Source organism: Vidua macroura, chromosome 9, assembly GCF_024509145.1.
Source record: "Vidua macroura isolate BioBank_ID:100142 chromosome 9, ASM2450914v1, whole genome shotgun sequence".
Lineage (NCBI taxonomy): Eukaryota > Metazoa > Chordata > Aves > Passeriformes > Viduidae > Vidua > Vidua macroura.
Window position 1 is genome coordinate 18,564,480 of NC_071579.1, and position 27,972 is coordinate 18,592,451.

General features: G+C 36.2%; 1 protein-coding gene across 5 annotated transcripts; it reads right to left on the minus strand.

Annotated features, from left to right (window-relative positions):
- On the minus strand, nucleotides 1–27,949 carry DNAI3 (dynein axonemal intermediate chain 3). 5 transcript variants are annotated; one of them, XM_053985701.1, is made up of 23 exons: nucleotides 27,892–27,948; nucleotides 22,260–22,341; nucleotides 21,964–22,002; nucleotides 18,412–18,593; nucleotides 17,769–17,873; nucleotides 16,802–16,939; nucleotides 15,121–15,320; nucleotides 14,750–14,866; nucleotides 13,920–14,104; nucleotides 12,888–13,012; nucleotides 12,697–12,786; nucleotides 12,131–12,250; nucleotides 10,728–10,856; nucleotides 8,707–8,780; nucleotides 7,201–7,342; nucleotides 6,343–6,430; nucleotides 5,534–5,664; nucleotides 4,042–4,105; nucleotides 3,566–3,696; nucleotides 2,703–2,889; nucleotides 2,197–2,288; nucleotides 813–946; nucleotides 1–235 (listed from the first exon to the last, which is right to left on the minus strand). In XM_053985701.1, exons 1-23 carry the CDS (start codon nucleotides 27,946–27,948, stop codon nucleotides 229–231), a joined length of 2,619 nt encoding a protein of 872 aa, XP_053841676.1. In that variant the 3' UTR covers nucleotides 1–228. The 5 variants fall into 5 exon arrangements, with proteins under 5 accessions (XP_053841676.1, XP_053841675.1, XP_053841674.1 ...); XM_053985700.1 differs by having other exon boundaries at nucleotides 2,197–2,285; nucleotides 2,703–2,907; XM_053985699.1 differs by having other exon boundaries at nucleotides 2,703–2,907.
- Nucleotides 27,950–27,972: the final 23 nt, after the last annotated feature.

A 27,972-nucleotide genomic window follows, 5' to 3' on the forward strand; every position in this document is an offset into this window, starting at 1 on the left:
TAATCTCTCACTTTCAGATTCTTTATTTCCAAAGCTAAACATGTTCTGCTGAAATAGAGGTCTTTCAATAAGAAGTTTGCTGGTTCTAAAGGTGATAATGGGCTCTAAGCATCCAGTGAGGAAAGTGTTTCTTGTTTATAAATCCATTACTATCTGCTTCTCCAGCTCTAGAAACACGGTATAATGTGCATTTCTTTGATCCTCCATCTCTTCTTTTGTTTTCTGTAGTCATATGCTGAAGGAAAGAAAACATACCAGGCAATAATGCACTGTTAAGCTTGGAAACCTGTATGTGACCCCATTGCTTTGCAGTGGATTGTGCCAGTGCTATCACAAATTAATGAAAATAGGCATCACCATGGGCTACATCAATCAACCAAAGAAATGGCAGTTTAGTTATTATGACAGTTTAGTTATTTAGTATTATTAAACCATTTACCAAAGAATGGATAGGCAAAATTTGTATGTAAAGAATGGAAGGCTGGAATCCATCCTTTCTTGAAGGAGCAATGTTTCTAGGGAAGTTGACAAATTGTGACTCTTTGAACAAGCAACAGGTGTAAAATGAAAAGCAAATTTATAGTTGTTAAATGTCCATAGGCTCTAATGCTCTTGCAGGGGGTTAATTTGACCACATGAACTGGGACCAACTTTTCCATTCTTGAGAACCATAAATATGAAATATAGAGCTGCTAAACAATTCTGATTATGTCCATCCTGACTTTTTGTGGAAAATCTTGTCTAGCAATACAGGTGCATTTTAAAGATAAAAAGAAACATAGGAAATTTTCTTAATTCCAGGTATAACATACTGTTTTCTGTCTCTCTGTCTCCAGCTCAATTTCAATTCTGTTTTGGCTTGAAACTTTTGATACTCTTTAAACTCCTCTTCACAGTACTTCAGATATTTGACTTCTCTTTCAAAGTAATCAAGTACGTTGGCATGCTGTAAACACAGTGACAAACAAGGGTCATTACATGCTCAGAGACACAGATCTCTTGCTGATGATCTGAATGTGTTAATATTTTATTTAAATTGGAAAAAGAAATATCTTGATTTATCCCAGTAGTTTGCAGCAAAACAATCCAAAGATGTGACCAACTTCAGGCACAAAGAAACCATAAACTACCATACTTTGGTAGTACATTATGCATTTATTTTATGTGGGTTTCTGTGTTTTAGTTTTTATTAGTCTCTTCAACAGCCTAGTATTTTTCAGTGACTACTTCAGTTACAATGAATGTAATCTAAACATTAGTGACTGTTCCTTGGTTGATAATTCTGCACCCTAAAGAGTTTTTTTCCAAAGCACAGGTAATCTGTGCAGAAGCAATGTGTTTCCTCAGATCTCTCAGCTCCTGCCTTCCTTTGGAGAAGTTATTTTTACTAAAATGAAGCTGCTGACATGATGTTTTATTGCTACCTACAGCATCTCTGTGCATGGCAAACCTTTATGGGATGTTTATAAAATATTTAAGTGCCTACATAAACATGAAACTGCAAGAGAATGGGAAGATAGTTTTGTGATGTAGGAGTAACAGACTAGGCAGCAGGCAAGACTGCTAGACTGGCACACTAGCTTGATCTTTGGCTGGGAGGTGGAGGAAAAGAAAAACTGAAAACTGTGTAGAAAAAAAAGGAAATTAAAACTGCTTGCATTGCTCCCATGGCCTTTTGGTACAGATAGTCCTTATTTCAAGAGCATGAAGGAGTAGGAATGTTACTAACAGTTTTCAAAACATGCTTTCACTGAACTAGAACCAGATATGAAGACATGTATATTGAATTACCAAACTAAAAAGAAAAAAAAAATTAGCACAAACGTGTACAAGAAGGTGTAAGGAAAAAGGAATTCAGTATATACACATTACTATGCACTCTAAAACTTGTTTTACTGCATGAAAGGTGTCATTTTATGGATGTGGCAAAAAATGCTGACCTCTTAATTGTGTTTTCATATAGCCAGGTTGGAACAGTAGAATTCTGCCACCTGTCACTGAGATTTCCATTAGTTGACTCTCATCTAAGCTCTGTACAAAGCCAGCTTGGCTACAGGTGATCTTTGGAGAATATGGCTAGGCTGATCTCAAATTAACTGCCATTATTTGAAGGCATTTTTGTCTAGGCAGACTTGTTTCTGTGTTGGAGTTTTCAGGATAAAGTGTCAAAGAGGCTTAATAAAAATTCTTACTAACCTCATTACTTGAAGGGTTACATAATGTTTGACAGATTTCCAAAATATGCAGAACTCCAAGATTGTCAGAAACAGCCAGAAAATGCTGCTCTGCTGAAAGATATTTGACAAAAAAAGTATAAACAATCCAAATTCCAACAGCAACGTGAACCTCCACCCAAAGACAAGCTACAGAGGATTCTTTTTTTTTTCCTTGTCTTTTTAGTTTGTTGTTCACTGCAGAAAAAAAAACCCAACCTTTTTGCTCTGTTATTTTATCAATCCCTTTAAAGTTTTTCTTTTAACAGACTTTTTAAAAATGAAATCTTTTCAGTTGCTTTTATGGCATGGTAGTACACTTAGAACTGATGAATCTATTTTTGTATTTATATTGTTAAATCTGTGGAAGTATATAAGATCTTATAAGATTTTATATAAGATCATTTGTAATAAGATTTGTGTACATTGGATTCATGGGCTATTTTGCAAATAGGGTAGCACAATAAAGTGCAATCACCATCCACATACCTGAGGCACTGGAGGGGCTGATGAAAGTGATGATTGATTTGGAGATGTTTTGGAAATGAGATGGCTCATGAGTTTTCTTCAGTAAGTCCCAAATATCTATATTTCCATTGTCTCTGCCAATGAAGAAAACTCCTGGTCTTGTTAAGGACCATTGTCCTGCAGTGTATCTTCCTGCAGAGCAGCTTGACTGAAGGATTGGTCCATTCTTAATTTTTTTTGAAAGCAAAAGATAGACCAGACAATAAAACAGTACTATCAACTCAATACTTTAGATCATCTGTCTTTGGAAAATGCTCACAATTTGAATTGTCCCATTACAAAAATTGTATCAATGGCAAAATTCCTGCTATCTGCTGCAGATAAAAAGGATTGTAGGGAAGTAAAAAACCTGGTATCTCACTTCCAGTCTCTTCAGGTAATCTGTCTGTCTGCTGTTAGAACCTGTGGTCTGTAGATTTTGTCAGGTGCCGCTCACCTGGATTCCTGCATGAGACACTTAAAAACCCCCCATGTTTCTTTGTTTTCATGTGATGAAGAAACCTTATCCTAAAATACAAGTTCTTCATATTTGTTCAGCTGACATTTCTCTAGCAGGAGAAATGAATAGCTGGGAAGCTATGCTTTTTACAAGGTTGGAATTTAAGAAAGTCACTTCACTTTTTCTGAAAAAGGCAAGTTTACTAAGGTTTATCTAAAATAGTTTTCTGATGTGAAGAAGATGGAAAGCTTCTTTTGTATCTGTTTTGTTTCTAAGATATGAAGCTTCATGACTTACATGTTTCTGAAAATGCAGTCTCTGAGCCTGTTAGAGTCCTGTCTTGTATACCTATCACAAATGTTACAGCTGTGTTAAAGTAACTTACTGTAACTCCTTCTTTCCAAATGGCAAGCCTCTGGCCTCCAATGCTTAGAAAGATGTCTTTAAAAAATGGAGATTTCTGAAGAGTGTTGATAGTTTCGGTGTGAAGAGCATATTTCTGGGAGTGCTTCTGACCTAATGGAGGAAAAAGGCAGTTGCTTGTTACAGGTGCCTTAGGGATCAAGAAACAAGAGTGCAGGACCTACCACAGGCCTGGAAGATATCAGCCTCTTTTTTTTACTCACAAGGTACAGGAATTGGATTTGCCACAAATCTAGTTACTTTCATGATTTGTGCCAATATCTTTGTGCTATTTTCTCATGCCAGCTAAGTGCTTGTCCTGTTAAATCCAGGTGTTGTCAGTGAGAGAAACTATTAGAGCTATGAGCAAGAACCTTAAAAAGACAAAGTATAGACACAAATATTTTAAAGTTAGCAATATATTAAGGCTTAAACAGGTCTTGAGAAACTTGAACTTACTAACTGGTTTTGCTGTATTAGTATCAATTTTCTTTTTCCAGTCAGAATAAACAACTTCTCCATCCTGTAATGCCAAAAAAATCAAGCAAATGCTAATGTTAGAGCTTGGTGGCTTACTTCAAAGTGACTTGCTTTTAAGCTGGGATTTTTCTTAATTATAACCACTGATGCCAAGATGATTTTTTGCCTTTTCTTTTATATAATTTTTATATAACTTTGATGTGTCCTCAGTATTCTTAGCATGCATACTTGTAATTCTTTAAGTCTAATAACTTAGCATAGTCCTAGTGTTCTGTTAGGCCAGGAGAGCAAATATCCTAAAGGCCTTGTAGTAGGAGGCTGGAAAATCCTACACTATCTTGGGAAACCAAGGTCCTCTCTAGAACATATCCTGTAAACTGGAGATTTGGCCCATCCAGGGGGAATTCCTCAGATGGGGGAATATCATGCCATTCATCCAGGCCTCCCATTTGAGATAAGCCAATTTGGAAGGTCTGTAAATTGTGTATGAGATCTGTTGTGTGTGTGCATTGCTGCGCATCCCACCCTGGGCAAGGGGTACACCAGTGAGGATCCTTATTAAATACTGAGGTCAAAACCCCTTATTCCTTAACCCTGTCTGGCTCTCGATTTTTAAGACCAGGAAAAGGCATCACCATCATCAAATATGATCTGAGTAAATTAAAACCTGAATTTACAGCCAATGACTGAAAACACAGTATAGTTTTGCATCACCATTTTTCAGTTATGTATTGCCAAAACTGCTTTACTTGCCATGATGTATGTAGGCAGTTCTTCCTGCAGAATTAGGTGTTTGGTTTTGATAGCTCATGCTTTGCTCCAGTATTTGGGGAAAAGCTGACTGGAAGCAAAAAGGTAGCTAGGAGCCTGATTTTCATTTCCATATGAACTCAGAACTGGGAAAGACCCATGAATTGTAGTAGCATAGGGTAGGTAGCAGGCTATGAATAGTTGGAATTTCCAAAGGGGAAATTAAATTGGGGGGCAAACTGTAGAATAAATGTTTTCACATGACATGTGGGAAGACACTAAAAAAAATTACTAATGTTATGTGTTCTGGAATAAGGAAATACTCTTTGGTTCCTAATAAGTGGTTAAGCTCAACTATATTTTGGAAATGTCTTTGAATTCTGCTCTTGAAGTAAGGGTTCATAGTCTACTGAATATTGGAGGTTTATTATTTTTAAGCATGTAGCTAAAAGTATGATTAATGTATTAATTAATATTAATTAATAATTAATTAAATAATAATGTTAATTAATAATTAAATAAATAATTAATTATTAATTAATTAATATTAATAATGTATTAAAGTGGAAGTAAAAGGTGGCATGTTCAGAGTCATCATTTTATTTATACCTGAAGAAAACGTGCAAGTCCATACATTTGTAAAAATTCTGTTATTTAACTGTTCAGTCTTTCAGATATCTTGGATTAACATTTTCATTGGTAATACATTATTTTCACTTACTTCATTCCCAACAAAAAAGTCTGTGGATATATGCTCTAGCAGTTCCAGGTTTTTGCTTGAAGAGGCACTCATCTCTGTATATGGGCTTTCTTTGATGGGTGCCCTTAGCACGCTCCGAGATCTCGCCTTCCCTGAGAAACGACAGTGACATCTTTTTGTTACACACTGGAATTTATTAGACCAAGCAAATCCTTTGGTCTTGTAAAGGTAGTTTGTGGATAAGGGGAATTTTAAGAAGAGATATGAAGAAAGACTGCTAAGTAAAGCAGCAGTTCTGTAGGTTTACTGTTTCCTGGTGGAGTCTCCCCATTGCTGCAATTCTGAAGTCAGTGCTTCCTATATCCAGACAGTGCTTAGGGTAGCACCATCCTGTTCTGTGCCAGTTTTACACAGCACCAGTGTCTCTGTGGGAGCTGCCCTTACACATCCCCCATAGCTGCCACAGCCAGGAGCTAACATCTCTGCTCCAGGGAATGGATTGCGTTTCTAAAAATAGTTTTCTGTAATGGCTGAAAAGGACATATTGTTTCAGGGATAAAGAGATTGGGTGGGGGATTTGCATTGGCTTTTAAGTGAAACTGGGTAGAGTCACTGTGTATATGGAATTGCTCAGTTTGGATTTTGACATGTACATCTCTTTGCAGTCAGTACATGTAGGACACACACTGAATACCACTATACTTAAGAAATCTTTTTTTCCAGATGTGTTTAGCTATACAGCATTTTGTTGCTCAGCTTTTATTATGTATATACTGAAATACAAGCTTATTAAAAACATTTTCCTCTGTAAGGTGTAATAAAAATATTACCTGGAGGTTTGTAACGATACTGCAGTTTCCTTAAACTGATTCTCGTGGGACCATACTCTGTGTTGTTATCCCTTTCACGCAGATTTATCTGTTCAGAAAGAAGTGCATTTACTAAACTATTTTGTCAGATCTTTGAGGTACAAGTCTAAATGACTTTCTGCTGTAATGGAACAGATCTTTGCAGTGTGTTTGTAATACTCCACAAACAGTATTTGCTGCCTCACATACAAGCATGGGAAAAATGCTCTTTGTGTTACTTTCTTCCTGTAAGAATTTTGCTTTGTTTCTAGCAAAAAAGCCCAAACAACCCAACTCCAGTGGTCATGCTTGTTCAAAAACAGTGTCAGCTGCAGGTATTCTGAGCAGCACAGAATGCCTTTCAGCATGCCTAAAATTATAACTTCTTTTTCTTACCTAACATTCTTTTCATCCTCACTTTTTTTTTTTTTTTTTTCACAAACTGCTATGACTGTTTTCATGACACTGAATGTTGGTTTGCTGGCAATTATGGTTCTGCTGACCATGTTGCACTATTTGGGACCCACTGAGATAGCAGAGCATCTGAAAAGGTTGACAGGAACTTACACTATTTACACAACTACTTTTGCACCTACTGCAGTTTTTTAGAAGCAGTCATGCTGTTTCTCATGAATTAGCTTTTCAAAATGCATTTTATTGAAGTTTCAAAGGAATGTTTTTAATTTCATAAAGTATTTAATTTCATATCAGAAAGAAAATCACAAGGAAGTCACAGTTTGCTGGAAAAAAAATAGAGTTGGGAAGCAGAATACATTCCTTTGGAGTTCTGGCCATATTTACAGTTTGGCTCAATCCCTGTTTGGTATTTGTGAACACTACCTTTATGAGAGGTTTCCAGGAGAGATCCTCATCAGTATCTGGATTATCAGGGGGCATGTGAGATCTTTTCTCCTCCTTTATTTTCTCAGATAAAAATTGTTCACGACGTTCAATGGATGGAATATCCCAAAATAATATTGAGCTGCAAAATAATTGTATAATATGTTTTACAGTGCTTTGGTTTGCAGCTACATGCAATTTTCTTTCCATTTTAAAGCTTGAGGTTTTTAAACCTTTTATCTTCAGGCTTTAAATAACAGTAGAGACTCAGAAAATCAGACAAAGGCTAGATAATTAATTGCTTCTTTTGCAAATGATGAAATATATTTCTTAATTCATCCTTTCATCAGTTTATTATACCAAAGCTGCTAGATACTATTCATACAGTTTGCTTATGGACAGTTATTGGGTGAACCTACTGGCACTGCCTGGATGAAATTCCTGAAGGCTGTAGCAGGTAATTTAGTAACTCACATTGAAGATCAGTCCCAATTCTTGTGTGTACCAATTAATTTGCTGATGATCAAGGCAAATGGTCCCACTCATACTTGTCATCTCATTAGAATCTTCAGCCCTCTGACTGATCCTTTTGTTCTACTCTGGACATTCACTCACAGGTTTGATATAGCCAATAAAACTTTCCTCATTGCTGGTATCTCTTTCCCTTTTCTAGCAGGAGTTGCTCAGGGACCTGTGCTCTTCAAGTATGACATTACAGTGACTTCCCTGTTCAATTTGGATTCCTGGTGCATGAGTAGTTAAAATAATTTCTTCTACGTGTATTACTTGCATTACACTGCAAACTTATTAAGAGCTGCATTTGCAATCTTACTTCTCATTTAATTCTTCAAATTCTTCTCTGTTATTTGATTAGGGAAAATAAGTTAGCATCATTATAAAATGTTGCTCTCTCTGACACTCCCTTTGATATAAGTAACAAATATATGATTGAGCCCAGCCATGTAGCCCTGAAGCCTTGCTTCTGACATCATGAAAGGTAAACATTTATTTCCATTTTTTGCATTCTGCCCCCTTGCTAGTCTTTCATACAGGATAATAATATAACTGTCCACAAAAGAGGAGATTCACAAAGAGTAATTCTGCCAGCTAAGTCTCCAAATTTATAAATAGTTTACAGTATTTCTGTAGAAATAAGCCTTAGAATATTTTAACAGCTTTTTGTGCATGTCACACAGACAAATATAAGTGTGGGGATGTGGCTTTCCAGGCTAATGCATGTGTGATCAACACTCTTCTGTAGGGGGCATACACATAATATAAATATATATATGCAAGGGGTTTCAGTTAACAAACTCTCAATGCCTTTACTGTAAAGGGTTTAACTGGGTAAGAATGCAAAGTGCTTGTCTTCTGCATACAGAATTTCAGCTACTCAGGATATGCTGATAGGAACCCAGAAATGTGCCAGTTAAATAATGGATTATGCCTCATAAAGCTTTTCAAAGGAAAGTGGAAGATGTCTTGTAGAGTATGTATTGTACATACCAATCAGGGGAGCAGGTTACAAGCTGCAGATTTTTTTCATCTCTGTTTTCAGAAGTACCACCCTTTTGGTTTTCCTGAAAATAACAGTAATAATTATTACAAGGGAAGAAAATCATGAAAGACAAAAATCACACTCTGATATGTAAGTACTTCAACACATAAAACAGGCTACTAGAAATTAAGTCACTGTTTCTGCTTGGCTAAGGTTTGAAAATCAGGACTCATTAATTTGCAGTTATAAAGTCAAGGTATTTTACAAATATGCTTCAAGTGAACTGATACCAGCTTTGCCTGCTACACACCTAAAATTCTAAATTAACTTAGCAGGATAAATACTTACTGGTACCATTGCAAATCAGACCCTCTTTAATTTGCCATGTTTGTAACTTCTTTTATGCAGCTTAACAAAAAAGCCAGTAATTGAGAAATTTATCTCCAACTGTTCAGTGTAGTGGGAGTGATGTGTCTTTGCCAAGTTTACACCATGGGTCATCTATCTTAAATTATCACTTGGCTAGAACTCACTAAGGGATTGTAATGGTGCCTTCAAATGTTAATTATTAATAGTTCAGTTTGTGCATGTGGGGTCATGCAGGTTTTATACTACTTATCATTTAGCAAGTAGTTATTGGTTTATAGCAAATTAATTTTAATTATTCAGAAAAATAAAGGAAAGGTGTCAGGGGTAACAAAGGATTATAGGCTAATCAAATCTAACTTCCAGTATATAAAAAACAAACATATTTTGGCAAAAACTGTACTTATGTGGCAAAATTTCAGCTAATTTTTTTTTTTAAGCCAAATTAGGCCTACTCTAATTTTCATTCATGAATTTGTCTATCTGGAATCACAATGGTAGCAATGCAGCCAGGCAAAGCTGAATTAGGTTCTGGATATAACTGTGAATAATTTTTCATTAATATTTAATTATAAAACTGCTGATTTTAGGAACTGTGCCATAAAACCTGCTATGTTGTGCAAAGGCTGACACATATCCGTGTTTATATAACAAAAACTATGTCCCAGTACATGTTGCTAAATACTGGCAAAGTGACTCCTTTGTCAGTGTTATTTATTAAGCATGGGTCTCCTGTATCTCTTATCCCAGATGAACACAAAAACAGCCTTCTGTGCCTAAACTTTGACTAAGAAAAACCCCACCCAAACAACAAAAACCACAACAATGTTCTGCTATCCAACCCCTTTCTTCATGCTTTACATCTGGTACCAGTTAGTATCCATGACTATTACTGTATAAAATAATAATGAACAGTGGGATCAGCTGACATTTGATGATATGTGTGTGCCCCTTTTCTCACTTTTCTGGAAAAGCCACTAAGGACTGTAGTATCTGTGAAGTCCTATTTTTTTTCTTCAAAAATTTATTCCTATATAATTTCCATAAACCTTTTAAAGATTTCAGTTTTCTTCTTCTTGGCCTGCTTTTCCACTGTCATTATTTTGCATTTGATTACATTTGCATTTCAAATTAATTTAGCACCATTTGCAATACTTTGACAGTAAATCAGCACCCAGTGTTCCTATAGACTGTAAGTACTTTGAAGCTTTAAAACCATAATAGAAAAAGTAAGTTTTGAGTAGACAGGCAGCATCTAGAAAAATTAAAGTGACTACAAGAACACCATTCTTGGGTATCCAGATATTTAGGTAATTGAAGTTATTTCTTGGAATTCTTAGTGACAGACTAGATTGGTCTTAGTAGAAATTAAATACATTTTAAATATTGAATGCTTATTATAATTTTGCATTATACTTTTCTGTAAAGTTAAGGAAAATTTTTCCAGTATTAGTAGATTCATATCAGACTAAGAGCACAGCACAGCTGTAAAGCACAATGAACATGACAAGAAGCACCAGATTATTAGTATTTACTAAATGCAGTGAAAAATAATGAATACAAATATTAACTCTTTAGTATTTTCTCTTGAGTTTACATTAGGATTTCTGAGGTAGTAGATTAGAAAAGCAATAAAAAGAAGAATGTGAATTTTTAAACTCACCTCCAAGTTACATGGTAGCCATTGTACGTCTGTTGCTGGCTTTGTGTGACAATATGGTGTGGAAGAGGCTGCACAGTGCCTCACTAGAGGTGGCTCTGTGCTGCTCTGCTGGACTTGCTTAGGTGATGGCTAGAAATGTTTGAAGAAAAGATACCTTAGTGTGTTTTCAAAATAAAATAGATCTATCAAAGAATAAAGATTACTTTGTATTCTGTAAGCACTTTTTCATGTATTTCAGATCAATTTATAGAAATTTTTAGGGGTCTAATACCTTCCATTTGAGGGGAAAAAAAAGCAAAGCATCAAAACAGGCCTTTGGATATAAAGCTCTAAAAAGATTTCTTCTGCTTCTCTGTTCATAAACATCTAGAATACTTTCAGTATTGCTTTCAATAACAAACAATATCTGCATTTGACAGACTTTGTAAGCTAAGAATGGAGGGTCTATTGGTGCCCATTAAAGAACAGACTCACTGAAACCTAAGTTGCACAAAATGCAGTAAACTTTTTTAGCTATAATAATCAGGTAGAAATTATACCTGATAATTGTGATAATGGTTTGATTTCATGAACTCATCAGGTTTCTTATCCTTTCCAGTGTCTCATTGCAAAGGATATCTACTCCTCTCTTTTGAGTCAGGATACCCTCACCTGTTTTTCCTCCACAGACACACAGATACACTGCAATATACTTAGAGTAGAAGTTTTTTACCATATTAACAGTTGTTACCTTGATTTCATAGAATGTTAAGGGGTGGGAGTGGACATTAAGATCATCCAGTCCTAGGCCCCAGCCATGGACAGGATGTCCCACTAGACCAGGTTGCTCAAGGCCTTATCCAACCTGGCTTTGAACACTGTCAGGGTTGGGGCAACCACAGCCTTCCTGGGCAACCTGTGCCAATGTCTCACCACCCTCACAAAGTAAACAATTTCTTCTTAATACCTAACCTAAATTTCCTCTGTTTTAATTTTTACCCATTACTCATTGTCCTGTCACTACAGTTGCAAACCAAGAGTCCTTCTCTGGCTTCCCTCTAGATTCCCTTCAGATACTGGAAGGTTGCTATGAGGCCTTTGTGCAAGCTTCTCTTCTCCAGGCTGAACAGCCCCAACTTTCTCAGCTTGTCTTTGTAGAGAAGGTGCTCCAGTGCTCTTATCAACTGTGTGCCTTCCCTGGACTTGCTCCAACAGTTCCACGTCCCTGTGTTGGGGGCACCAGAGCTGGATGCAGTGCTCTGGGTGGGATCTCACCAGAGCAGAGTAGGGGCAGAATCCCTCCCTTGCCCTGCTGGCCACACTGCTTTGGATACAGCCCAGGATTCAGCTGGTGTTCTGTGCTGCCAGTGCTCACTGCTGGAAAACCCCTGTACACCATATCCAACCGTCAGCCTCGGAATTACCTCAGTCACCACTGCTGCTGCTGCTCTTGGCTCACCCTCGGACAAGTCAGTGATTTCATCAGCAACAGGCTTTGTACTTTCCAGCTTTTCTTCATGTTTAGAAATATCCCACAATACAACCTACAATGATAAATTACTATATTACACATTATATTTGTATATGTATATTAATACGCTGTGCATTGATACTTTTTTTTTTTCAAAACATGGAGGTTTGGGGAAGCAGAAGAAATTCACTTTCTGCACTAGAATTTATGAAGTCTTTAAAGTATTTTCTCTGCAGCTTGATGCAATGAGAAGAAAGGTTACATTTGTCTCTAAAAACAAGTCTTTACAACTTGACCTATTTATCAGTACTACAAAGAAGCATTGTACAGTAATGGCTCAGCTATGGAATAACCAGACATAGCTTCAGTCCAGGATAAGAGAGTTTCAAGACTCTGTGACATTTGTCTTCTGTCTGTCTCTGTGTGTTACTTTGGATGTTGAATACATCTCTTCACCCTTATTTTTATACTGTAAGAAAATACAGAAATATGCCATTTTATTTTTCAAGAGCGAAAAACCTGTCCATTGACACAGCCACCAGCAATGATATTTGGATCACTTGGACTGAACTGAAAGCAGCAAATGTCCTCAGGAGCCTTCAACACCAACTAGAGAGAAGAAAAACAAGATAGTTGAGAAATAGTCACACTATTTGTTTGTTCTCATGTTATTTAAATACTTGGCATATTTAAAAGTCATAATTAAATACCTGGAGGCAGAGAGGGTCAAACAAACTCCAGAAAAGTATAACTGGCTGGTGTAGCAATGATTTATTAGAAAGGTTAACTTGTTCTTCGTATGAAGACTGCTCTCTTGCTGACAGTGCTATAATCCCTAATCAAAAGATAAAATAAATTTTCTCAAAAGAGACAATTCAAGTTTCAACACATTGATAATTATCCTAAATGACTTATATTTATACCTTCTGAATAAAGTGAAGAAAACCCACTAAGTAGGAAAGAAACCCCAAATAAACCACCATGTATGCTACTTTTTTCAGATCCGCTTTAAGGAGACTATTTTTGTTACTTAACATTAGGTTATTTTAAAATGAGTCATAGAACTTATGCATCAGGATAAAACTCCTCTTTTTTTTTTGCTTATGTTCCTCAATGGTGTAATACTGCACCTGAGATGATGTGACAGGCATGTAGTCCTGGCCACCCACCATGAAAACAAATCTTTGTAACCCAATTAATTTTCTTACCCAGACTGCAGTGTTGGCTAGTAGTGTGCTGGGAGCTGGGGCATTTTTATAGAACTTAATTGTGCCTTTAGGTCTGGCCATGCAGAGCAATAATGCACAGCAGGGAGCAGGAGCTGACATTTTGTGTGTCTTGTGATGCTCAGCAGAGCCGTGTCCCGCTGTGGCCGTGACATTCCTCACCAGTATTAGGCGTGCTCTGAGAGCCAGGCATGGGCACAAGCACAACAGTATGCAGGGCCATCTGAAGAGTCTGGCACCACAACCCTGCTTAAATGAGCCTCATGGGGGAAATTTCTCTTACCTATAACCTCCACTTATACATTTTGGTTAAGACTTGGCATGGCCCATATGACTTCTACAAAGAATTTGTCTCATTTTCCGTTTTGCCTCAAATTGGCAATTCAAACAGAGATAGTAAATCAGTTTTGATTTCTTTTTAAATTTGAAAGCTGATGATTTTATGAAAGATGCATATTTTATATGTCATTTAAGACCTGTAATTGCAAATTCAAATCAGTACTGTAACTGCATTACCATAAATGGTTGGATGCCAGCGAACGCAGCTAATGCTTCTGTTCTTGAGGTACTGCACATCTGTAAATGATTGGTATTCTTTAAGATAAACATCTGGCTTGCCTTCTTCTTGGTCTTCTGCTAGGGCCTTCCAGTCATCAAAAAAAACGTTCATAATTTCATTTTGCTGCAGTGCAATTTCCACTCTGTTTTGTGAAAAGAACAGTTAACACTTCAATAATCCAGATGTGACTACTCAATAGTAGAATTACAAATATTTCTGTAAAGAGGTAGCTTCTGTTTTTCACAAAATTATGATCACATTAGTTAAAAAATCAAGTATCAATTCCTCAGTGATGTATCACTGCAAGGAAACAATCTTCTGTTTGAACAGAAATAGCTACTGTATCAAGAATTTAACTCTGGTTCTTTGTGGACCAAGTTCAGAGCAAATGTCCAATTCTTTGTGCAAAAGATGTCATTAAGTAGGACATGGCTAAGGGCATAATCATGGGTAGAACAGCACCTTTGCTCCCTGCACAACCATCTGCCTGAGTGGGCAGTATTTGAAAGATCAGCTTTGCAGTTTGTTTGAAAAGATGTATCACTATCAACTTTAGCAGTTCTGAAACCTATTTAAGGCAACATTCATATCCATATAGTACAGACTTCATGGTTATTGTCATATAAACAAGTATTAAGTTATTGTTTGTTAATATAATAATAAAAAAGAAAAAAAGTATATAGAAACAAAAAATAAAATTGGTATTTGACTAGACCAATGATCCATTCAGACAAGTACTTGCTTGTATTCTGTATTATTTCAAGTAGTTCTGCTGCAATAATTTTACCTTAAATATGCTGCTGTAAGAAATTTTTTCAGTGTCTCAGATGACAGACTCTCTGCTATTGCTTCATTTGACAACTGCCTTGGATAATACTGCGTGGATGCATTTTTTGGATAGGTCCTAACCAAGTGGAATAAATTTGAATGTAAGTATAGAAAACATTTCAAAGACAGAAACCTATGTAATGTGTAAAATTTCAATATATAGGTTTTTCTAGATGCTTTTAAGAAAATATTTAAGAAAAACTATGCAAACAGAGCACCTGATTTTGTTCTATTTATCAGTTTGTAATTGAATAACTCCAGAATTTTAGTTGAGATAAGAAACAGTACATAGCTTAATAAATAAGCTGATAAATGTTTTCTCATACTTACCATTTTGTCTGAGTACTAGTTTCTCTTAGTTTTGGAACCATTTGCACCCCCACATCCCTTTCAAGCATTTTAATACTAAAAGTATCATCTTCATAGGCTGTGCATTCAGCATAGCTGTCTTTTTCATCTGAAGCATTCTTGTCAGTAAATGTAATGGGTGCACCAAACTTCCTGCGAACTCGAGAGATCTTGTACTTAATCTGGAAAAGATACATTTCCATGGCTAGCAGAAAAGAAAGCTTTTGGAAAGTTCATTCTTTAAAATGGCTGCATTCATTTAATTGTAGAATTAGTTCCATTAATGATTTCTGCGTTGAGCTTGGTCATATTTCTGCAGTTTGAAATTCCGAAGTGCTCTTATAAATAAACTACATATGTAATAGGCAGGTTTATATTTGTAAAACTAGAAGTTGTAGCATTTTTGGATTACTGCTAGTGGGACAAGAGAATTACATTTTCTATTTAATCCAGTATCAAAACTGCATATTTAATTAAAGGATTTATTTGCAGGAAGACTTATGTAATACTGAATTAGGCTTCCAAGACCTAATTTTCAGCTCTTCCCTCTTGGTGGAATTCTCAACTTTGGGAGAGGTATTTCAACTTCCTTTGCAGTGCCTAGGGTGAGAAAAGTACTCTGAAGAAGATGCAGAAAAGTTCAGAGGAGTTTCCTTATGTTGAAAACTAGGAAGGATGAAGGGGCACGTCTTGACTTCTGCCCAGAAAGAGAAGTAGGCACTTGATTTTGGACAATAGAGAGGTATTGCTTTGTCTTGGTTTCATATCCAGGTACTTTTTCCCAGCACCTCCCACAAAACTGGAAAGGAAAGGAAAGTAAGCTAAAAACGCTTTTAAGTGGATCTTGGCAACAATGCAGAATGGAGAATACAGAATTCTTAGACTGTGAACGTGTTAAAATTAATGACTGTGAAATAGCTTTAGAACAATCAGACATCTTTTTAGGTGTAAGCAAGATGTTCAGTTGCTGACAACTATCAAAACTTAGCCAGTCTTTCCTGAAGTGGGACTTAGGTACTGAGTAAAAATGTCACTCATGGACAGTTAAATACTTGGAGATGCCCCACACATCACCACTTAAGTGACAGCTGTGAGTGGATCTAGTTTTTGGACATTTAATTTTCTCTCTCTCTCTTTCTCTCTCTCTCTATATATATATGTATAATCTGTAGATGTAATTAATTAAATATGTTCTTCTGTAAAGTCAGCTAGTAATACCTGAGGATGCTTAAAGATTGTTGCATGCTACTTAAATGCCATTCATATACTAGAACTGTTCACTGAGCTTCATGGAAACAGAGCAATGACTCCCATTGTCATCTGGCCATTTGGTAAACTGAGCAAAAAGTGGCAGAGGTGCCACTGACCAAATATGATCAGGACTTTCAACCTTACACCTTAAAAAGTAGTTATGTCCAATCCAGTGATACATGCCTTATTTGCAAGACTTAAAGAGAACAGAGTTCAAAATAAAAGTTTCTGCAGCACTTTCAGCTTTTGTTAAAAGTTTAGCTATTTCTCTATTTCTCTCTGTTAGTTTTATTGAAAGACCTCAATAAAAACTAGGATTACAGCTTCCAATTTCCGTTTTTTTTTTTAGGAACTTAAAATAAACACAGGGGGTTTATATTTATTTCATTGACTAACATCTGTTGATTCTGACCTTTGTATCCCTTTCTTTAACAGATTCTTCTTCAACTTCCTTTTCACTGCCAAGGGAAACCCAAGGTTTGTGGACTTCCAGAGTTTCCTCTCTGTTTTCTTCTTCTGTTTCTTCTCTTTCTTCTGCAGATGCTAAAGACTGTGATATCAAACAGTGAGAAATTGTACTTTTTCAAAAATTTGTTACTGAAATGTAAGTATTAACTAGAAACCCAGGTTTCAGTCTTCACTCACATTCTTTACTTTTGTCTCAGTGCAGTGAGTCTGGGTATACTGTGCCCCTGGGCAGGGCTGGCTTAGGTCCTGTTCATTTGTGCATTACAACTTTCCAATAATATTTAATATTTAACTACCAAAGAGAGACTGTTGTCCTGAAAGCAAATCTTCATATAAAAAGAATTTATAGTGATTTTTTTCCATTAGGCTCTCTGGCCTGGAACTGCATTTTACTTTTCTTAATTTTTGTTTCTCCTGATTCCCTGATGCTGGATGGCAAACTCATATTGAAAAATTATATAATCTTTCTATAAACATTCTCCTACAGTGCAGTGTACAAGTTCTATTTATCTAGGGCTATTTAGAACTCAAGAACATTTTCATGATTTGAAGAATATATTCATAGATATTATGAAAAATAAGTATAATAGTTCTTTGAAAACACACTATATTATTTATTTTCTGTTACTTTTATGCCTGAGAAAACTGATTATTGACAGAGAAAATTAATTCTTATGATAAAAATGCAGCAGTGGGGGTTATACAGGCCCTCTGAAGTAAAATGCAAAAATTAATTTAGCCCATCTCAGAATAAAATATTTTTTTACAGTGATACACATATTTTTCCATGATCAGCTTAACCATTAGAGAAATACTGGGTGCTTAACAATACCATTCCTGACATCTTTGTTTGAGACTAGATTCTGAAATGTTCATAGATAGAACAATGCTCTGGTATACTTGCATTTTACCTGTAGAAAGTTTTCCTTGGCTTCTTCAGAAGCAACAATATAAAAGTTCTCTCCATACTGGAGGTTTGGATCAAAAACTACCAAGAGTTCTTCCCCTGGATATTCCTATTTTAATGAAAATAATTAGTGGAAATCTGAAAACAAATAATATTCAAAACAAACATGAGGTTATGACTGGAAAAGCTACCACCAATTTAGTATCTTAAGTTAATTTTGTATTCTTAGCAGAGAATTTTGTGTGGCAATTGAAAGGAATAGATGGGGTTTATTTTGTAATAAAAATAAGTCTGGGACAAAACTAATCTTTCATACAGACAATTAAACAAAAAATAAACAGTTTTAATGGTTCTCAATAAATAGGCCATGAATTAGGGGAAGCCAAATATGTGAAGCTCTGTCAGTTCACAGAATCAAAACCAATAGTATTTATGTTACTTTTAGTGTATTTTCAATCAGAAGTTAGTAGAAAAAATGCATGGCAAGCCATGAGAAACTTTGAGTCAACAATGGTCCATGACCTCCAGCACTCAGATATTACCACATCAGTGTGTTTACACAGGGTCAAACAAGAACAGACCCATTCTTCAAAAGAATGGACACTGAGAGCATGAGTCTTAAAGTGAGAATGAAATATGCTACATACTAGGATAACTTTTTTGAGAGGGTGGAAATCAGAAGATTTAGCTCTTGTTTTCAAGTCTTGAATTATGTCCTCTTTTTTAATACACTTGAAATAATTTTCATCTGTGACATCCTCATCAGGTCGGCAATTAAAAATTTCTTGGGTCTTTACAGTCAAAAGCAAAGGAAAGATTTCTGGGTGGCCTTTGAAAAAAAGCAAAATTGCACAATAACTTCAGAGTGTTGTTTAAACATTCATGTGTACTTTGATAACACTACTGTCTCTAGCATAATGCCTTTGAATCTCTCAGCTTTGGTTTTGTATTGAAACACAATACAAATTATATATACTTTATTAATCTTTGAAAATACCCAACATTTGGCACATAATGAATATCATTTCCCTGGTATGGGCGGCTTTTTTCCTTCTTGATGAACAGGTAATTAGCAACTTTAGTGAAAAATCTTTAATGGGTTGGTTTTAATATAATATATATTTTAATATATTAAGGGCAAAACCACATGGTTCTGACTTAAGAAAGCCTTTGAATAAATACCCTGTGGTCCTTCCTTGTAGGGCAGCACCATATTAAGCCAAAGTTTAATCTAGGTGAGGCTTCTCTCAAGTAAGGATGCTTTTCTGATTTTGGACTTTCATCTTGCTCCCATTGAGTTCAGAGTGCAGGAGACACTATTTCTCACTTATCAAATGAGACTAAGGCAGGCTCACTGAGATTAAAGTCAGATATTTATTTTCAGTTCTACTGGAGAATATACAGGTCTTGTTTTCTACGCACATGATGTCTATTAGGTTCATTCATATTAACTCAGAACAAGATATTTCTTATCCTTGTGCTAGCATGGGCATCTTCATTGGTTTGGGGGAGTCTGGATGCAGTTAGGTGACCTGTCAGCTATGCTCTGTAAACACTCAATCTAAGGATAAAATGCAGTTCTTCTTATTGTGTGTGCCAGCTGTATGTAAGTCAGGCAGTGTGGGTAATGCTGGTTTTTCTCACGTTACATATTCTGTCTCCAGCTTGCATTACTGCTGTAAGGGGCTAAGATCACTCTAGGCCCAGCTAACTGAACCCTGCCCCTAAGACTCCTCCTTTGCTACACTGCCCTGCTAGCAGACTCATGCTCTGTCTCAGCTGCCCTAGTAGGAGCAATCCTTGTGAAGGCCACTACATTTTTGCCTGAGAAAGTTAGCAGATGTTCATCTTTTTTGTGAACTGGAAACGAAAAGATTTAAGGACATGTATACCGTGTACTGTTTTTCTGTATTGAAATGTGCTGGCTGTTGTGATAATAGCTGATACTTTCTATCTTTGTTTCAGTCTCTTGTCTTAGTTTAAATTACTTAGTATTTTATCTTAATTCCCAGCACCTGTGGGGTTTTTCCTCTTTGTGCATGCCTTGAAGAGAAGTTGACATACCTCAAATGATGATTGTGACCAGCTGTGTCAGCACGTTTCCAGAAGTCCTCTCTAATCTAAGCCAACAAGGACTAACAAAAGGATAAATCCTCCTTAATCTCTGCATAATCCTAGCACATAGTACATTATGTTTGATGAATCTGACATTTATCCTTTAAAATCTTTCAGTGCTGCTACTCCACTGCATCTGCTCTGCCATAGTCATCACTAAAGTTAATGGCATGCCTGATGTTTCTAGTGCATGCTACACTGTTCCAAGTATGGATTACTCAGTGTCCACTACTTATTTCATAGCACATACAATCTGTTTGTAGCATGCACAGGCCATTAGTTCACTTTCATCACAAACTGTAATCAATATTGCATGATTTTCCTTTTTGATATCTTGGAGATTTACAGGATTTCTGTGTGGATGCTTCCAAAATATACAGAATCATAGGGATGTTGATTGCAAAAGACCTACAAGTTGTCTGGTCCATACTCACTGCTGCTAACACCAGACCCCAAAAATCCAAGCCAGGACTAATGGTTGTTTTAGACATTATTGTTTGTAACAATAAGCTTTTATGGTGCTGTTTTTTAAATTCTGAATTATGTATACAGCCTCGTGCACAAATGCTAGTGCTGAAAAAAAATCCTTTTAAAGAGATGTAGTTTTCATTGCCAAATGAAACAATACAAACATGCATTAAAGTTAAGCAAGAATACAATGAACATCACTACAAGAGGAAACAGAGTATGACAGATACTCTAAGTGCATTTTTTTCATCACTCTATTGCTATAAGCCCAAGCTAAAAACAAAGTAATGATCTGAATCAAAATTACACTTTTCAGTCTAAAGAATTAAAATTCTATATTACAGAATATTATTTCTAACAGAATCTATAATATAAGGAGCAGATACTGGAGTTGTTACATTATAAACATTTTTATTGAATGCTCTTTTCCAGTAAAAAGTGTGTAACATCTGATCACAGGCTTCACATTGTTTTTCTATTCATAAATTGTACCTGTATCATTTGTAACAGCAGCTCTTAGTGCTAGGAGAACTTCACAAGAGACCAAGAAACTCTAAGAAAGAGGTAAATAAAACTTGCAGGCCTAAGGAGTGTGTGCAGAGTGTTTAAATCTTGCACAGGCAGTGTTTGCTTACACCAGTGTTTTTTCCTGCTTTCAGCAACACGTTCCTAGCAGTACTTTAGCTGTTAGAGCTCTAACCTCATTTGCCAGTAGGTGGAGGTACAATTCTCTCGTACTAACCATCTCCTGGAACACTGAAAACACATTTTTTAAAGTACCACTTTAATCATCGGAGGGATTACTTTTTGTGCATTTTCATTAACTGCAGGTTAGCCATTTTGGTGATGCTAACCAGAGAACAATTTTCACCCCGTGCTCATAGGATTATGGAGGAAAGCAAGTGATTTACAGTTTCTTTTAGAAATACCTAGTTTGTGTATTTCTTGTTTGCCACACTGTTTTAGCTTTTAACAATAAAAGCTGTATTGTTACAAGCCAATTAATAAGATAACCCTTTGGACTGTTCCTGTAAACTATAGATAAATTTTACTTTGATATTAATTTATGTCTGAGGGATAATTGCACCAACTGAACTTTACTTGAACATAAGTCAAATTGTGACTTTTACATGGTTAATTTTTTCCCCTACAAAGAAAGAAATATGCTAATTGATGTCTATTGGTATCTATGATTAAGAACCACAAGTGGTTTCCTAAAATAATCTTCTCATGAAATTTAATAATGGTTTGACAAAGATCAAAGATTAATGGATTATAAAAAAAATCATGTTTTTCTTTCAATTGCTAAACTATTTCTAAATGCAAAGATTTTGCACCCTATAATTCTGTTAGATGCTTATTTCCCCCTATCCCAACTCCTCTCAAACCAAGGAAAAAACCTCTTCTAAAACCCATACCTGTTTCCTGCTGCACTGCCTGCTACTCAGAGAGCCACTGTAATTACTGTGATAGCTGCATTTCTTAATAGTTTCTATTTTTTCACATTCATAAAAAAATATTTTCTTTTAATTTCCTGCATTAGTAACACTGAAGCTTCAAAATGCTTTGAGTATTCCATAATTACTACTTTAAAGCTCAGACATCATAGCACTTACCTATACTGGCCATAGAAAGATCAACTTCATCCTTTTTACCTGAAATAAAATGACATGATGCTATCAGTAGTGTTGGTTACAGAATTATAATGAGTCATTTTACCTCTCTCAGTTATTTATATAAAATAACATATTCTAATTGATCTCATGTTTGTTTTTTTTTTTTAATGCATGGGGCCAAAATAATTAAGGTAGATCTCATGTGAGCCCAGGTTGCTGCTTGTTTCATTGTTGCTGTAGCTTACATACCAAGATGTGTTTTTTTTACTTTTCACGATTCCTTAGCTTTGTTTTACCTTTTTGTTTCTTTGCCGGTGTTTTTGAACCTTTCAAGGTGGTCTTGCTGGATTTGACTTTTTTGGACATTTTTTCAGATTTCTCTAGAGAAAGATAAGTATCATAAATAATTTTAAATAGATAACAGAATGCACCATATATGAGTGAAAATTTGGTCCATGACTTTATGTAGCTTATCATTATAGTAATATTTTCATATGCAGATAAAGGTATGTTTCATAGTTTTAAGTCATAAGCTGTATTTTCATATCATGTGTAATAGATGGAAAAATTTCTTTTGCCCAGAGTGTTTAAAAATAAACACTGATTGTCCAAAATAGTGGCAGGTTAAATTAGGATAGAGGTTTCCCTTACTAAAAGCTTAAAGACCTGAGATGAAGTGGGAAGAGCATGGGTGAAAATTCACCAGTTATAAATGTTTGTCCCAGTGTTTGTAAGTGCAAATCATTACTCAGCTGCACAAAGCACTTCTATTTGCAGTTTATCTTTCTGTGTAGCTCTGTGGATGACAAGCTCAGGAAGAAGATATACGCCTGATTAAATGTAGCAACCACACAGCAGGAGATGATATTGTACAGAAGGCTACTCCTGTTTCATTTGCTCTCCTTCATCTCAATATCTGGAGAAAGGATTAGAACAGAAGTGCAGGAAAGACTCAGTTCCATGGCAAGAAGAAAATGCAGTTCTGTCTGCCTGCTGCTCAGGCTGGACAGCACCATCATGTGGGAGGTGCTCACACAGCAGCCAATGGAACAACTAAATCAGGATGGCCCAAATTCTCCTAGCAGTAATAAAATTGTTTGATGTTAATATTGAAGAGCCAGAGGCATTCAGATGGGATAAGGACAGTGGAGTTCTCACTTTGTTTTCATCCTCCCTCCTCCATGTTCACACTTTTTAACACTGTAAACTGACTGGGAGAGGAACCATTTTTTAAATGTCTACAGAGCAGCTACAGTGTTTGGGTGCTATTACAATTTTACCAATAACAAGAGGAAAGTAGATGCAGATAGGACAGAAAGAGATGGCACCTTCAGGAACGCTGGCATGACATAACTATTTCTGATTATCTCTTACAGGAGCTGCAGCCTGTCTGCCTGTGCGCATGAACAGTACATTTACTGTCAAGATGCTTAAGGTAAAAAGGTGAATTATTTATAAAATAAATGTTATGTCTTGAGGGTTTCCTTATGAACAGCCTAAAAATAGTGAATGCTAAAACAAACATGCTGTGGCCTGTACATTTGCAATTTCAGTGGCATACCCAGACTGAGAAACAGTGGTTTACTGTTTTGTAACATAGTTCTCAAGTACTCCAGAAGCAAGCAATATAATCTTAGCTTCTGATCTAAATTTTAGTATGGAGATGGCCACTGATGGCAAGATATGGGTCATGAATTATAGCCCGATGGAATAGCTGAGGTTTGGGATACATGTTGGCCTCCCATGAACTCAAGGTAAATTTTGGTGTTGGCTTTAATGTGAGCAGTCTGACACTCTTATAACAGTTATGCAGTTTTCTTTTCCACTCCAATCAAAGTAGAAAAAATATACTCTATAAATCCTCAGACTCTTTTCTGTATCATACTGGATCTTGCAGATCACAGGTGGCAGGCTGCATCCATGGTATCTTAGTGTATTTCTTTTTTAATCTCTCTTGGTTATGGCAAATGCAGTCCCCTCCATTAATCTGTCTGAAGAATAGTACCAATTTAATCTTCTGCTTCTTCCAAAAAGCAATGCTGATACAAATGCAAAGAAAAATAATGTTTCAGAATTCTGAAACTTTTGCTGTGCATGGGATGATGTTTTTAAACCTGCTCTCCCCAAATCATATATCATGAATCTAAGGAGAAAGTTGGGAATTTTTTCTGCCTTCATTCTCACAGTCTTTTTGTCTAATACAGGAGTGGAAACACTGTTAACATAGCCAATATATTTTCATATATATATATATATATGTATGTATTTTTTAATAGATTCATATACATGTATAATCTTTCAAAGGAACCTATACAATATGCTTAGGTTATAGTTCTGAAACACTTAGGCCTACCTCACTGAGAGTGCACATCAACTCAGATGGTCAAAAGAAATTAATTTTTCCTTATTTAAAAAGGAAAGCTGTGCAAAGCTGTTTCTTATCTATCTTCTTGTATAATTTACATATAAAAATTGCAATGCATTTTGTAAATGGGTTCTGTGACTATTCTAATTTGAAACCAACATTTATACCCCTGTGTAAGAGAGACAGCCCTCCAGGACAGGAGATGAGGGCAGCTCTTGCAGAAATTAGTTGAAGGACAATATGAACCATCTCATACATATTCCAGTCACAATATATTACTTCACAATTTCATAATTATGCACTGCAACAAATTGGAAATTTTGAGTGAGTTCCTCTGAGTATCCTAATCTCTAAGTCACTTGAATGGAGGAAACACTGAGAAGGTTGACATAAGTCACATCCTATGTTTAGTAAAATAACTTGCAAATAAAAACATTCCTTTCCTTTCAAAGGATTTCAAGTATATTTTACCTATAAAAACAGTTAAAACTCTTTCAAATGGTGTCCCAGTAATCAGTTCCTCCTCCTCCACGGAAAGGAAGAGTTACAGAGGTAGATACATTTTTGTGTGCCTTGACAAGTCCTTTTAAAATAAGCAGTTACTAAAAGAATAGTAACTAACCACAGATTAAAAAATTAATCATTTTGGTCACATTTTCAGATAGTCCACTAATATAGAATGATTTTTTCATGGCTTTCTTGATAGCATTTAGTATTTTGTATAAAAACTTAGGGGGAAAAAAGCAAACCCCCAAACTAAGAAGTAACGACTGAAAATAGTAGCTTTTAATTTACCACAATATCCCCAAATCCATATCGCCCTGCCCCTCCGTCATCCTGTGGGATTGTCAGTGGTCAGGAAACAGGGAAGGCCTGCAGAGAAAGTGAAGGCAGAGCTTCCAGAAGCTTCTCTGGATGCATGACCGGGCCCACAGCCACTTACAAAACCTAGATGCAAAGTTGTTTTTTACTTAGGAATATGGTAACCTCCAGGTGCTCCCTTCAGGAAACACACACACACCAAATTTTCAAATATATATATTGAGGAGCAGCCTTTTGTACCTCACCTCTTCCAAAAAAAAGTATAATGGGACAAAAGTCCCAATATGTAAATTAAAAGCTACTATTTTCAGTCGTTACTTCTTAGTTTGGGGGTTTGCTTTTTTCCCCCTAAGTTTTTATACAAAATACTAAATGCTATCAAGAAAGCCATGAAAAAAATCATTCTATATTAGTGGACTATCTGAAAATGTGACCAAAATGATTAATTTTTTAATCTGTGGTTAGTTACTATTCTTTTAGTAACTGCTTATTTAAAAAGGACTTGCCAAGGCACACACAAATGTATTATGCCTTTCCATTATGTTTATAAAAAATTATGATTCTATGATTGAGAAGAGGTTGGAAACAACATTTAAATTAATATAATTTGAAAATTTTAAGAGTGTAAAATCTATATAAAATTACAGCTTTTGAAAATCAATTTTCATGAATATTACCATGTATTTTATTTTTAGAAAGTAAGCAATATTTAGGTTTCATTAATTATGTTCAGTCTAGTTTTTCAGCAGTTTTCCAGTGGAACACAGTGTTACATTATGTAATTGCTAAAATCTGGGTAAATATTTGACAACTTTGTTTGACATTTTATGGCCTAGTTTGTTTACAGATGGCTCTAATATTTTGAACATTAGGCTTAAGAGAAAAAATAAGATCAGAGTGTTCTCCTAATCATTTAATGTACTGAAACATTTACAGCTAAAAACAAATCCGTGAAGTTGCTAGGTTCTGCAAAAGGCAAAAACTAATTAGGTATCAGTTCTGCATAAGATGCCATCTGATTTTAGGACACAGAATGATTCATTAGTTACCTAATTGAATGGTTAAAGTCAATTTTGTGTGCATTACTATTTTAGGACTGTAATTTAATATAATTTGGGATGACAAGAATTGGATGCATGTCTATTTTACAAAAGCACTACAAGGAAAGGATCAAAACTATGTGCTAATTGCTTTTTTTGTTGTATCACTAGCAAGCTAAAACACACATTTCTGTTGGTAATCATTTAGGAACGTGTTAAAAATACCATCTTGAAAATTATTTGCCTCTCCAGAATTTCACATACAATGTTGCCTTTGATTAAATTTATTCTATTTTACTCTACACAAAGAGCAAATAATACAAAATTATTAAAAAATATTAATAATCCTTGTGCATATTTGGACACAACTTCACTGTATAAGTTGTAGGGAGTAAAGCTGAAGTTTTGGCAACTGCCAAATAATTTCAGCATATAAATAGTTAAATTTGAATGTACCTGGTTTCATATTCACAACTTTTCATTAAATCAGGCTTACTTGAACCTGGTGTTGATTTTCTTATTTGATATAAACTAGTAGGTGTAGTTACAGTATCTGGGATGGTAAGTACAATATGTGTAAAATTAGGTTAAGAATTAATAAGAAAGCCATAAGAGAACAAAATGGAAAACTTCATTAGAATGTTGGCCAATACTGCGTTCTGATTCTCTCCTTTCTTTTACTCAAAGAGAAATAGATTAAAATTGGAAAAGGTATAACAAGGATGATTGAAGACATAGAACATATTTTGTACTGGGAATAAACTAGGATTATTTTTAGCCTGAAAATGATGTGATAGAAGTCAGTGAAATCACAAGGGACACAGAGAAAGTGACCAGGAGATGCTGATTCATGGTCCTAACACGAGATCGAGCTGGCATCACATGAGCTTACGGATGTGGAACAAACAACTGGGAACAAACAACAGGACTGCAGAAGAGTTTCATTGCACAAGAAGTATGTTAAGTTGAAAATATACTGCCTGTGGACAGGACAGCTGCCAGAAGCACACAGTGTGAGAACGTAACAGGGCAAACTGACAGATGAAAAATTGAGGGTTACTAAAAGTAATGATAATACATTGAACCACAAAAAAAAAAAAAAAAAAAAAAAAAAAAAAGGTACAAAGAGTGGAAAAGTGGAAATATGGCTTTACTACTATCTTGCCCAGACAGAACTTCTGGTATGAGCCAGTACCGCTGGTCCAGATTATTAAAATATCGTAGCAATTTGGTTGGTACTTAAAAAGTTACTAAGTATGACATAGAAGTTGTCATAACACGGTCCTGCCAGGAACCAAACAGTAACATATGTTGCACTGTCGCGACTTTTGCAACAGAAATGCTATATTGTAAAAATTTGCATTCGCTAAGACTTCTTTAAGCAGAGGTAAGAAAAATAACCGTCTCGTTTTTGAACTGCGGAGCAAGATCCGTGCGGAGAGCGGGGCTGGTGTGGATTGCCGGGGGCTGCAGCAGCCCGGGGCGCTGCGGCGGGGCTGGGCAGTGCTCGCAGCCCCAGCTCCGCTCCGGCCTTCGGCACGGCCCCTCAGGGGCAGCGAGGAAGCGCGGCCCCGGGCCCGCTGGCAGCGCCGCGGGAAGGGGCGGCGGAGGCGGCACGGGGCAGTCGCGGGCTCTGGGGTGGGGCATCGTTCACCGCTCCCACAGCGCTGCCGCGTCCCCTCCGTGCCCTTTGTCCCCTACCTGCGCGGCCCCGGCCCCGGCCCCGGCCCGGCGCGCCCTCGGCGGCGCGGTTGTCATGGCGACGGGGCCAGCGGTGATTGA

Coding starts and splice junctions, on each gene's coding strand:
- DNAI3 (XM_053985699.1), bottom strand. CDS start 27,948: ATGACAACCGCGCCGCCGAGGGCGCGCCGGGCCGGGGCCGGGGCCGGG. Junction 14,105..14,749: donor CTTACAGCAGCATATTTAAG/GTAAAATTATTG, acceptor TTCACAAAACAG/AGTGGAAATTGCACTGCAGC. Junction 4,106..5,533: donor ACTTTTTTGTTGGGAATGAA/GTAAGTGAAAAT, acceptor TTGGCATTACAG/GATGGAGAAGTTGTTTATTC.